We start from the raw sequence: 12,633 nt of genomic DNA, 5'->3' as shown, positions 1-12,633 counted from the left end.
ATAAAGTCATTGTTAAAAAAAAAAAAATAAAAAGAAAGAAAAAAAGATGTGGTTCTTAGCTCTTTGATCCATTAAGTACTTTGAATAAGTGGCGGCAAAACGTAGAATAAAAAAGGGGTTTTCATGTAATGGCAATAGATAATATTATGTGTACCGGCAGTTAGCTGTTTGTACTAATTTCTAAGACATCTTGCTATTTTTGACTAATATATTTAGTTTCAATATATAAAAAAAAAATTCCACTAGCAAATTTACGTTCTTTCTTGTTATAATATAAAACTCCATTAACTATATAATACCAATGGAAATTTTGGAATAAATCCCAATCGGTTGGTCTAAAAGATATCAAGGTCTAATGAGATTTATGAGAACTTAAATTCAAAACCTTTAAGCTAGCATCTTAAGGCTATTGCAACGGTTTTGTCCATGTAATTACACAGTGTGTGGTGTGGACGGGGACTACACCTAGATTGGTTAAACATAGTATTGCTTCACTTTTTGTTATTGAGTCTAAAGTCATAGAGCTTTATTTCTGACCATCTATAATTTGCCACTATGAGCAATATCTTCAAATGATATTAGTGTTTGTTTGAGGATTGCTTATTTCTAGTAGCTTATTGCATAATGTTCATAAAAAGATATAATTTTTGGTAAATTTTATGTTAAATGTGTTACAAAAAGCTAAAAGATAGAATAATAATAAAAAAAAACAAATAAAAAGCTAGATTATTTGCAAATTAAATAGTTGAGAAAAAAAAAAAAAAAAACTTTCAACAATTCTCCAACGCACATTAAGCTCTTCTTACATCCATCTTTAATCTCAATCTATCCCTCCTAGTGTGGGTAGGGGGCATAAAGAATATTAAGCTACAAAATCTATAAAGGTTCCATCTACTTTGGTTTCTCAAAGAGCAAAAACATAGGGCACAAAAATATGAGATGAAACAACTAGTGTGTGTATATATATATTTGACTTTTATGGTTGGGTTGGTTTTTTCAATGGGATCTAGATCCTTTAGAGTTAAAGAAATGATTCAATTCTCCAGGTGATCCTTTAACCAGTAGTCCTCCCAAACAATAAAATAAAATCATCTATTTAAAATTATCGTGTCAAACCCTAGTCAGAGCAATTAAAATTATTGATAGGCCGCTAAAGAGGGGCCTATCAATCCTATTAATTTTTGCAAGAGAGGTTAATTAAATCCATTTATTCTCTATTATATTGGAGAAGATGACAAAAAAATAAGCTCTATTGTGGTTATTTAAAAAAAAAAAAAGTTATTCATGTTATTTTTAAGTTGCATTCTTTTCCAATTTTTGGATATAAGACATAGAAACTTACTTCAAATTGTTGGATTTTTAAGATCTATACATTTTCGGAAACAAGAAGTTAAGACCTTTTAGACTTGTCAAGATCAAACCCATCCGAGAAAGTTTGAAGGTGCCGGCCCTACAAGGGCCTCTACCTCGAAATTTGTGCAGGGGCTATAAAAAGCCCCTGACACCCTTCAGACTGGGGAGGATCATTTTTTTCTAAGTTTTGCTCTTTGCCTGGTTTTTCTATACGTTTTTCCCCTCTCTCAAACCCAAAAAACAAAAAAAACCCTCACCAAAAACACAAGATATTGTTCTTATATCCAATCTTCTTCTCCTTTGTTCTACATCTTGGATTTGGGGTTTAGGGGTGTGGATATAGCTTTCTAGCTACCATCCACACCCTTAACCTTCTAAATCTTTTTCTTACATTTATTTTGCTCTTTTATGCATTGATAACCTGATTTATTGCTTTTTCTAGCATGTTTCTTGCTTTATTTCTGTTTCTAGCTTAAATCTCTTTACTTTTATGTTTTTTTTCCATGTTTCATGCTTAGATCTACATCCTCACATGCTTATATGTTTAGATCTACATGCTTTAGGCTTTATGCCATGTTTTCCTATATTTTGCTCCTCTTTTTGTTCTAGGTTGATGTTAGGGTTACATGCTCACATGCTTGTATGATGTTGTTGGCTATGCCTTGCTTGGATCTATGTGTTTCATGTGTCTATTTCCATGATATATGTTTAGATCCTTGTCATCAGATGCTTATATGCTTGGATCCATTCTCTTCCATGTCTATGTGTTAAGTTTCTACATGTTCACATGCCTATATGTTTAGATCTATATCTCCACATACTTGTGTGCTTAGATCTATGTTCTCTACATGTTTTATGCTATCTTCAATGTGCTTGTGCACTCCATGCCATGTTTGTGCGCTTAGACCTAGGCTATATTTGTCATGCCATGTGCTATTGTACCCTTTTGTCGCTTTGTCTTTCTTTCTTGTGTTTTGGCCTATTGGTTTGGACTCGATCTAGACCCTATGGTCTTTGTCACTGTCCGCACACCATGACCCACATCAAAGGGTTTGGATCATTCTTATTTGCGTGTCTATGCTTGCTTGCTTCTATGCTTTATGCTCGTCTAGCCTTTCTTGTTCTAGGCCTTGCCACGTTTGACGCCCTTTGTGGGTTTGATCTTGTTTGGTTACATCCGATGCCCATGAGGCCTTGTTTGGGTGTAACCACTTGGGATGCTTCTCTAGATGCCTGGTTGCTTCGTGCGTATCCTCCCCTTTTTTTGCTCCACGTGATGCTATGCTTACCATGCTTGTTTGTGCCACCCATTGGCTTTCTACGCATCTTTACAAGCTTGCTTACATGTCCATGCATAAGTCTTGCTTGCTAGAGTGTCGTCCATGCTTTAACACAATGAAGCTATGGACATCCGATCCAAACCTACATTTGTCCCTTGCTGACACCACCCTTTGTTTGCTTGCTTGCCTTTTTGCTTGTTTGCTTGCTTTCTTGCTTCTTTACTTGCCATGCCTATCATGCTTATCCGCTTTATTCCTTTTCATATGCTTTGCATCTTTCCTTCCATTACTTGTCTACTGGTTTCTTGTCTTTGCCTTTGCATGTACACACATGGAGCGAGGGTGCAAGCATGTTGATATAAGCCAAGCGGCGATGTTCAGTAGATTTAGGAGTTTAGCCTTTCCCTTATGGTTTTGTACTCTTCAAAACCCCTTCCTCCCTCCTTCTTTTCTCTCTTAGATATGTTATATTAAATATATCATGACATGTACCATTTGTCCTGATCTCTAGAGTATGGTGACCCCTGCTGCACTTATATTTTGGGTCAGGATCTAGGGATGTAGGCATTTACTTGCCTGCTCTGTGTGTTTGTATTATGCATGATGTATGTATATATATACCTGCTCACCTCCTTTCAGTGTGATTGTTACTATTCGTGTCACCTAAGGCAAAGTGATGCCTAATTTTCGTTGCGAAGGTAAGGTGACATGTTGTAGGATTTTTGCCACGGAAATCTGGCACTTTGCTCGAATGCCTTAGGAAATCATAGATTGGGACCACACCCATTCAAAACCCAAACCTCAAAGCCCCCATGCATGCAAAGCTCGGAAACCCAATGCCAAAATCATTTTTTTTTACTACCAATCTCCGAAAATTATGGTTTTATCAAAATAAAGGACTATCCTTGGACAGGCGTTGTGGGGTGCCTAACACCTTCCCCACACTTAACCAAACTTCAGGACCTAAGAATCAAGATTTTTTGCTATCCATATAATTAGATTAGGAAAAATGCCATTTTTCTTAGCCTAGGATTGGTAATAAAATCAATTAGAAACAGGTGATCAATCACACCTTAGAAAAATCTAATGATTGGTGGCGACTCCACTTACCTTTGGTAATCCCTTAAAATTTGGTCCAGATTGGTAGACCTACCTTCCTCCATCGAGAGAGAGAGAGCACCCAAAGCCTTGTACAAACCACGCCACACACCACACACGCGCACACTAGCAGCACCATTCACTTGGGAAGGGCCTCCAATGGGCCCCCGCGTGCGCAAGAGCATTGCCATGGCAGGTGGTCGAACGAAGGCCCACGGCGGTGATTTTCTGCCACGATCGAGGCTGGGCGTCAACAATATAGATATATTGTTATAAAATCACCATACAGGGTCGGCTCAACAACTTTGGGGGCTTAAGGTGAAAATTTAAGTGGGCTTTTTTTATATTTAAATATTAATTAAATAATATTTATTGAATTTTTTAATTTTTTATTTAAAATCAATTTTTCTTGCTTTTTGAGATGTAAAATTACTAATTAAGTTTTTTAAAAAAAAAAAAAAATTCCTCTAACATTTCTTTTTCAATTAATAAGATGGCTAATTCACTTAATTTTAGTAGACCTTAAATAACATTTTATTAATTGGTATGATAACTTATAATAAAGTAAAAAAAGACTATTCATGCTACAATGGGTGTGTTAGTTTCTTAGGGAAGTTAGTTTTAGCATGTGGGGTCATGGGTCATGTAGCTGTGTGTGCTAGTATGCTATAGGCAGGGCGCTATTGCTATCAGCTATGCGTGTGGTGTTGTGCAGTGTACTGTAGAGCCTCTTGTTATTTTTTTATTTTTTTAATCTTTTATATTTTAGGATACAATGGACCCTTTTTAATGCATTCTATTGACCAATAAAAAGACTTAATTTTTTTTTTATAAATAAAATATGTAGATAAGTATTATATATATATATATTTTATACAAATGGGGTCTTCTTTTATTTGGGGGATTTAGGTGATTGCATCATTTGCTTCTATGCTTCAGCCTACCCTGGTGTATAAAATAGTTGTATGACTTTACTTTAAAAAAAAAAAAAGGTTGTATAACGATTAGGCTATTGACTAGTGGTGACAAATGTGAATGGTCAAAAAAAAGGGGGGACTAGTGACCGACGTAATCCATGACGAACCATTGTGGTTTCTTTATTAATTATTCGTTTTTTACAAAAAAGTTGACTAGAGCTAGCTGGGGAAGGTGACAAACAACTATAAACAAGGCTTCCACTGCAATTTGAATCTCAATATCAATAGAGAGAAAGAGAGATGGCGGAGGAAAACAAAGTGAGGCTGCATGGAATGTGGGTTAGTCCTTTCGTTAGACTTGTGAAACTGGCACTTGAAATTAAAGGTATAGAGTATGAGTACGTGGAAGAAGATTTGAAGAACAAAAGCTTAGTGCTGCTCAATTACAACCCTATCCATAAGAAGGTTCCTGTACTTGTTGTCAATGGAAAACCACTTGTTGAGTCACTCATCATCCTCGAATATATTGATGAAACTTGGAAGAATGGTCCCCGATTTCTACCTGAAGATCCATATAAAAGAGCACAAATTCGCTTCTGGTGTAGCTTTATTCATAAACAGGTTAGTGAAAAATTCATTTTTGAATTCATGCCTCTTTGTATGGTAAATATAACCAGTCTTATCGATCGGATTTATACCATGGGAGATATTAAACGGTTTTTATCATATAAATCTTATAAATTCAAGTGTCGTACTTAAAAATAACGTTTATTTATTATATTATTAAAGTGACACCAATTGCATACATTTATCAAATCAATTTGTAAATTTATTCAAGTGAAATTTATATTTACTTTTAACATTTTTACATGTATATAAAAAATAACATAGAATATTGCAAGTTGCGATTCATAGGAATTGATTTAATCACGTTGATTTAACTATCAGGACAAGTTATAACCTCATAGTATATGTTAGAGATATATATATTAGATATATTAGCCCAATATAATAGACCCAAGCTCACTCTTGCTTGTACTAGTAGTCTAGGGTTTAGTTGTCTATATATACTTATGTTAGGGTTCATTATAATACAAATTATTATACTACACTCTTACATAATAAAGATGTAACCCTTAAGGGAGTCGTTCGTAACTCTTGTAAGTCAACAAGACTGAACTACGTAACCCTTGTGTTTTTAGTATTCCTATTCTATGCTTCCCCTTCCACATTATTTAGTCAAGATGCGTGCTTATGCATATGTAAAAACACAAATATTTGTTTAAAAATATATAATTTAGAGCTATAGGAACATAGTAATCAGTGCAGAACACAATGAGAAATCTCGCATTTTCAAAAAAAGAACGCAAATCCGATGTTAGTACAGGAACTAATGCTTGTAAGTTATGGTATGCAGGTATTTGAGACCATGATGTTAGTACTCAAATCCGATGGAGAAGCACAAGCAAAAGTGTCCGAGAGATTAAGCACGCTTGAAGAGGAAATTAAGAATATTTTTCCAGAGGGGATTCAAGTCATTGATCAGAAGAATGTGGGACTCTTGGACCTTGTAATTGTATCTACATTTGGCTACTATAAGGCACAGGAAGAATACTTTGGTCTGAAGCTTATAGACCCAGAGAAGACCCCCCTTCTATTTTCTTGGCTGTCAGCACTACTTGAGTTACCTGTGGTGAAGGAGTCACTCCTCCCTCATGAAAAGGTGGTGGGGTTTCTCAAATTAATGAGAGAGGCGGCTCTCAAATCTACTTCAGATTGACCCTGTAGTGAAATAAGTGGCAGCAAAAAAGCTGGATGGGTTGTTGGGTTTCACAGACCACTCTTCTATTTCCAGTTTTTTTTTTTTGTTTCTTATTTACTCTGTCTTCCTGTTAATTAAGCTGGCTGTTCAAAGGCATATAGCTAATTATGTCTTATATATTTAGCTCCAATATCATAAAACCTTGCTATCAAATTTACATTCTTGTGACTATATACTACCAATGGAAAAGTTGAAATAAATCCTACCCGGTTGGTCTAGTAGTTCTCAAGGTCTAATGAGATTCATGAGGTCTTAGATTTAAAACCTCCAATTGGCATCTTAAGGTCATTATAATCGATTTTTCCGTTTAATTATATGTTCTGTGTGGTGTGGGCGGGGGACTACACCTAGATTGGTTATATCTATATTCTAGTACTCTTTTACTTTTTGTTACTAAGCCCCCATGAACAACATCTTGAAATGATATTAAGCTCTTCTTTCATTTAATTTTAATCTTCAATCTCAATCTATCCTTCCGAAGGTTGGCAGTAGGGCACACAAATGTGAGACCAAACAATTAGTGAAAATTAATGTTAAATTTATATGTAGGTGGTCTCCTCTACAATGAATTAAACAATTTGTCCAACGAATCTGCCATTTACAATTGGGTTAGTTTTTTCAACTGTTTTAGGATCCTCTAGAGTTCAAGTAATTATTCAATCCTCAAGGATACCTAACCATAACAAAAACCAAATTCGACCTAAAAACATTAAAAGCACCTAAAAACAAGGAAATAATAACACTTAACCTAAAAAAATGAAATTTAAAAATTAAATACCGAAATTAATAAATTACAATAATTAAGTAGTAAATTATGTCCTACACCAGACCCCTCCACTTCAAACAAACTCATCCTTGAGTTCATCTTTGAAATCTGAAATCTTCCACTCCAAATAAACAAATACTTCAAATACTTGAGCCCCTTAATCTTCTTTCCATACTTGCAACTTATCAATAGAATAAACAAATCAACTTAAATTTCTTTTTCCCTAGTCTTCATGTAATTGTATAGATTTACCAAATAAGAACTGTAATTGAGTCAAATTTATCAGCCCCAATAAAATCAATAAACTTCAGTGTATCTCTTACCACCAAAATAAAAGAATCTTGATATTGATAATCATTTGATTCTATTTTGTCAAACTCCTTGACAATTTCCTCTTCAATTTCTTCTTCAATTGTTTCTGCCATCTTGACTTCAAGATCTTTCTCTATAATAGGGTTTTCTTTAATCTCCTCCACAATCTTGATTTCAAGTTCTTCTTCTATAACAAGGCCTTCATTAATTTCCTCAAAAATATCTATATTTTTTTCTTTGACTTCTACAGATTCTTCAAGAACAATATTTTCTTCAACATGCAATTTTTCCTTTAATGGTGGAATATATGTCCCTTCAAAATAATTTAATTATGAACTTCTTGGCCACTAATAATCTTGTATTGTATAGGACAAGATATCTTCACAATCCGAAGGATAAAATTTGATAGCAAGCATCTTTTTCGTCCTTGGCCATAAATGAATTCTGTCTTTACTTTGTTGGATTCTATCAGATTGTACTTGTTTCCACCAACATAAGGCATACTCACTAAGTTTATACAAAGCAAGTCCAACTTTTCTCTCCTAATAAATATTCTCAAAGTCAAATAAATCCTCTAAATCAAGTAACCAATCAAGAAAATCTTCTTTTAAAAAATAACCATTAAAACTTGCAATTCTTTTATAAGCCCTATATGAGATTTGCTTACCAATAGGTTGCCTGCGAGTTATGTCTTTGCTGTAGTTATCCATATTGTTTCCATTCTTCAATGACGCCATCCTAGCATAGATATTTGTGAGTGCTTATTGTACGTCACGTAATACTCACTAAGTTATTCGTCATTGTTGTAGTGGTGGTTATCGTCTTGCCGGTTAGCAATCAGACTAGGGTAACCTGGCTCTAATACCAACTAATGTTGCAAAAGCCTGAAGAAATCACACACGATACTCTCTTTGATGGATAAAAACTAAACTGTTAGTTTATAGGTAGTAAACCTCGAATCCACAAGGAGTTCCTTGAATCCACGGTGATAAACTGGAATCTATCAGAGAAATAATTCGACAAAAAGTCTGTATTTTATTAATAATAATCTATGAAAAAATTTTACAAAATTAGGGGCCTATTTAAGGGCTCCATAAAACTTGATAGTTAAGAAAATATATTATAAAATAACTCCTAATTAATACCTAATTATAATAGGAACCAAATTTGACCTAAAAAACATTAAAAGCACTTAAAAACAATGAAATAATAATCCTAAACCTAAAATAACGAAAATTAAAAATTAAATACCAAAATTAATAAATTACAATAATTAAATAGTAAATTGTGTCCTATATCACAACTGATTCAATAACTCTGTGAACTCATTCAATTTCTCTCTTCTTTGCTCTCTCTGTCTTTTCCTTCACTTGCTTCCATCTTTCACACCCAAAATATTCCTCACCATACTTTGTAGAAAATGAAAGGTAGAAAGTTGAGCAATTTTATTTTTATGTACCAATTAAAACAAATCATGTCAACAGTTAGTAAAAAAATTTATGAAAATTTTGTGTTACTAGATTAGTAGATTTAATGTTTTGTTTTTTTGTTTAAAGTTTAAAATCTCTGGACTTTTTATTTCGGGCAATATATTGAGACTTTTTTTTTTTTTTTTTTAATATAATAGAGAATAAATGGATTTAATTAACCTCCCTTGTAAAAATTAAGAGGATTGATAGGCCCCAGATTAGAAGCCTATCAATAAGCTTATTTGCTCTAACTAGGACCTGACACTATAATTTTAAATATATGATCGTATTTTATTATTTGGGAGAACCACTAAGTAAGAGTGACATGTTCTCTTGAATGATTGAATCATTTCTTTAACTCTAGATGATCTGGATCTTGTTGAAAAAACCAACCCAATCATATTTTGAACTCAATCCAATATATATGTATATATAGGGTTGAGTTCAAGTTACAATTAGTGTAATTCTAAGCAATATTATACCACCCAATAATTTGTTATAGAATTTATATTTTGAAAATCTCATCGTTGAATTATATTATCTATATGTTTCTAACATTCATGCTAATTTTCATGTTAATTGGATATTATTTACCATTCGATCCATTGACTCATATTTTATTCATTATTTTAAATAACAAAAACTTGAATTTAAACGATTGATTGATGACATGAATATTAATATTTGATCACTTTAAAATTTTCAAACATAGATAATATATGAAGATAATGTAATCTAACGGTGAATTTATTAAAATTACATTTAATTAAAAAATATTGAGTAATGCATCAAAAAAATTACACATTTTTATAGTCATTGATTTTTATAAGATATAATGGTGAGAAAGAGAGTAATTTGTCATGTCATTAATATTCTAGAAATTAATGACTTAGCGGTTTCCAAATAAATGTATATTATTTTATTATTTATTTGACCAAGTTCCCTTCTCTTTCTGGTTCACCTCTTCCACATCTCCACTCGCTTCGCCAGAAAACCAGTTCTGTTTATGATGAGGTTAAAGAACTAAACGTATTAAACCAAATGGGTTTTAGATGGAGACTCACCCTAGCTCTCAAATACCAGCTAAAAGTATTGATTGTCTCTTCATGGTTAAAGATTGAACAGGAAGAATTGATCTTGTTTCCTCTTTAGAGGCAGATGCCACATAGGGAAAGAAGAATAGATCAATAATTTACAAAGTCTCCTTTATTAAACTCTCACCAATATCTTTATATATGAACACAAACCAAGCCTAAAATGATAAAATCAAGTTTTATCTCTAACAATTACTTCTTTGTTGTAAACCTTGGACACCAATTTTGCCACATGGTGACAGTCCCCACACATTTTAAGCTTCTTTATGGTTCTAATTGATAGATGCATATGTTTTACAAAGTGATAATCGGTATATACCGAAACCCATCATTAAAAAAAAAGAATAATAAAGTGGTGTTCATTAATTGCGGAGGCAGTAATTAAATTTTAAAATATTAATGACATGGAAAGTAGTGTTTTTCATGTAACTTTAAGTAATGTTATACCACTCAATATTTTTTAATTGCATGTGAATTTTAACAAATCTACTATTAGATTAAATTATCTTTGTATATTCTCTATACTTGCAAAATTTCAAAGTGATCAAAGATTAATAGTCATGTCATCAATTAATTGTCTACATGCAAGTTTTTGTAGTTTAAAAAAATGTATAAAAAATGAGTTTACGGATCAAATGGTAAATAACATTCAATTGGCATGAATGTTAAGAAGATATAGAACATGTAATTTAATGGTGAGATTTTCAAAGTATGAATTCTATAACAAGTTTTGGGTAGTATAACATTATTTAGAATTATACCAAATGTAACTTGAACTTAACGCTATATATATATATATATTGTTAAGCAAGTATATAAGATTACATGGAAGTATGGAATAGAACACATAACAAGATACAACAAACTAATTGATATTATTATATTCAACAAGGTTTTTACATTAGACATAAGACACTTTGATAGACATTTTGATGGAGTCTCTCTCTTCTCTCATGCCTCTTCAAAGTTACAAGGACTCAATTTATAGACAACAAAGCTTAGAGAAAATGTACATTATGCTTTTTAGAAGATGGTAGGGGCCTAAATTATGAATCGACAAGTGCCGAAGGGGATAGGGCTTGGCTGGAGACTGATCTTTATCTAGATAGACTTCTGCTAGGGCAATTACTATGCCTGTCAGGATATGTTCATGTGTGAATGGAGTTTGCCATCTGGGTTAGTGATCCAATGCATCTTTGATGGGTGAAAAGATTCCTTCTGCTCATATATCATTTTTGGAATTAAGCTTAGCAACATCCTTTAGTAATCTTGTGACTGAATCTTGGATGTACTATGATGGGATACTTTTTCCAATTTCCACTATGAGCATCAATTTTTTAGAATTTCAAAGTACAATTTTTGAAAATATCTATTTCCACGAGGGAAAATAAATCTATAAAATTCTGGTTCAAAATGAAGACACAAATAATACTCATTGAGTAAATACCACATGTAGAGATAATGAGCGACTGTCTAGTTGGTTACCCAAAAAGCAAAAGGGGTTTTCCATGGTTGGTCCACGTCAGGATAAATGGCAAGGAAGTGGCTTTGGTGCTCTTTAAGGTAATTATGGAGGACTTTAATGATTCTTTTGGATCTGTTTTCAAGGTTCAAGGTCTTTATTTAGTCTTTTATATCTGGGTGAAGGTTTTCTATCATATTAAGGATATGATCAAGGGCTGCACAGAAAGAGCTTAAGGATGAGGATGGATTAGTAATAGGATATACACAAAAGGGTAGAGGAACAATTGTAGTGTTAATAGCTGGAGGCTTTTTAGAAAGATAATCAGTGATTAGGTTATCTTTTCCTTTAATGTGCTTTACTTGGAAAGACCATTGTGAAAACCAATTTGATTATCTGAGTAACTAAGGATGTGGAAGCATTTTTCTTTTGAACTAAAGCATTTTTGGAAAGGAAGACATGTCCCTTTCAACTAGGAAATTATGCCCAAGAAGGTGGAACTGGAATTTTTTAATTCCATGTTTTACTGCAAGAATCTCCTTTAAAGTGGAGTGGCAATGAAGTTCTGAACGTTTGAAAGCACCATTTTTATATCCACAAATGTTTCTTTTTCCATCAATTTCTTCAAAAAGAGCTGCTGCCCAATATTTATCACTTGCATTTGTTTGCAAAATTCGTTTGCTTGTTCTTGGAATCTGTAGAGGGGAAACCTTTTCTGCTAATCTTTTTAATTGTTGAACTGCTTCTGTGTGAACATAATTCCACTCTGGAGGGGTCTTCTTCAAGAGTTGAGCTAAACAGTTCCTATATCTGGAAACCTTTGGAATGAAGTCGGACATGTAATTAACAATTCCAAGAAATTATTGTATTTGCTTGGTACTTGTGAGCTTATTTGAAAATTCACCAAGAGAGATAGCTATGTGAGACTGCAAAGTGTATTTTCCATAAGAAGAAAAGCAAAATATTTTCCTGGTCATGAGGAACAACAGTGGAAAAGCAGGCCCTATTAGATAACCAAACAACTTGTATTAGTAATTTAGCGTACTGGTACTTACTTGCC

General features: G+C 33.2%; 1 protein-coding gene across 1 annotated transcript; it reads left to right on the top strand.

Annotated features, from left to right (window-relative positions):
* The first annotated feature begins 4,859 nt into the window (after positions 1 to 4,859).
* LOC112039346 (glutathione S-transferase U10-like) lies at positions 4,860 to 6,667 on the top strand. The gene is made up of 2 exons (XM_065771487.1): positions 4,860 to 5,269; positions 6,066 to 6,667. The coding sequence occupies exons 1-2, from the start codon at positions 4,949 to 4,951 to the stop codon at positions 6,426 to 6,428; spliced, it is 684 nt and encodes a 227-aa protein (XP_065627559.1). The 5' UTR covers positions 4,860 to 4,948; the 3' UTR covers positions 6,429 to 6,667.
* The last annotated feature ends 5,966 nt before the right edge of the window (positions 6,668 to 12,633 follow it).

Source organism: Quercus suber, unplaced genomic scaffold (genome assembly GCF_002906115.3).
Source record: "Quercus suber isolate HL8 unplaced genomic scaffold, Cork oak 2.0 scaffold_44, whole genome shotgun sequence".
In the NCBI taxonomy this organism is placed as follows: Eukaryota; Viridiplantae; Streptophyta; class Magnoliopsida; order Fagales; family Fagaceae; genus Quercus; species Quercus suber.
The sequence above is the reverse complement of the archived record's forward strand: the minus strand, read 5'-3'. Positions and strand labels throughout refer to the sequence as shown.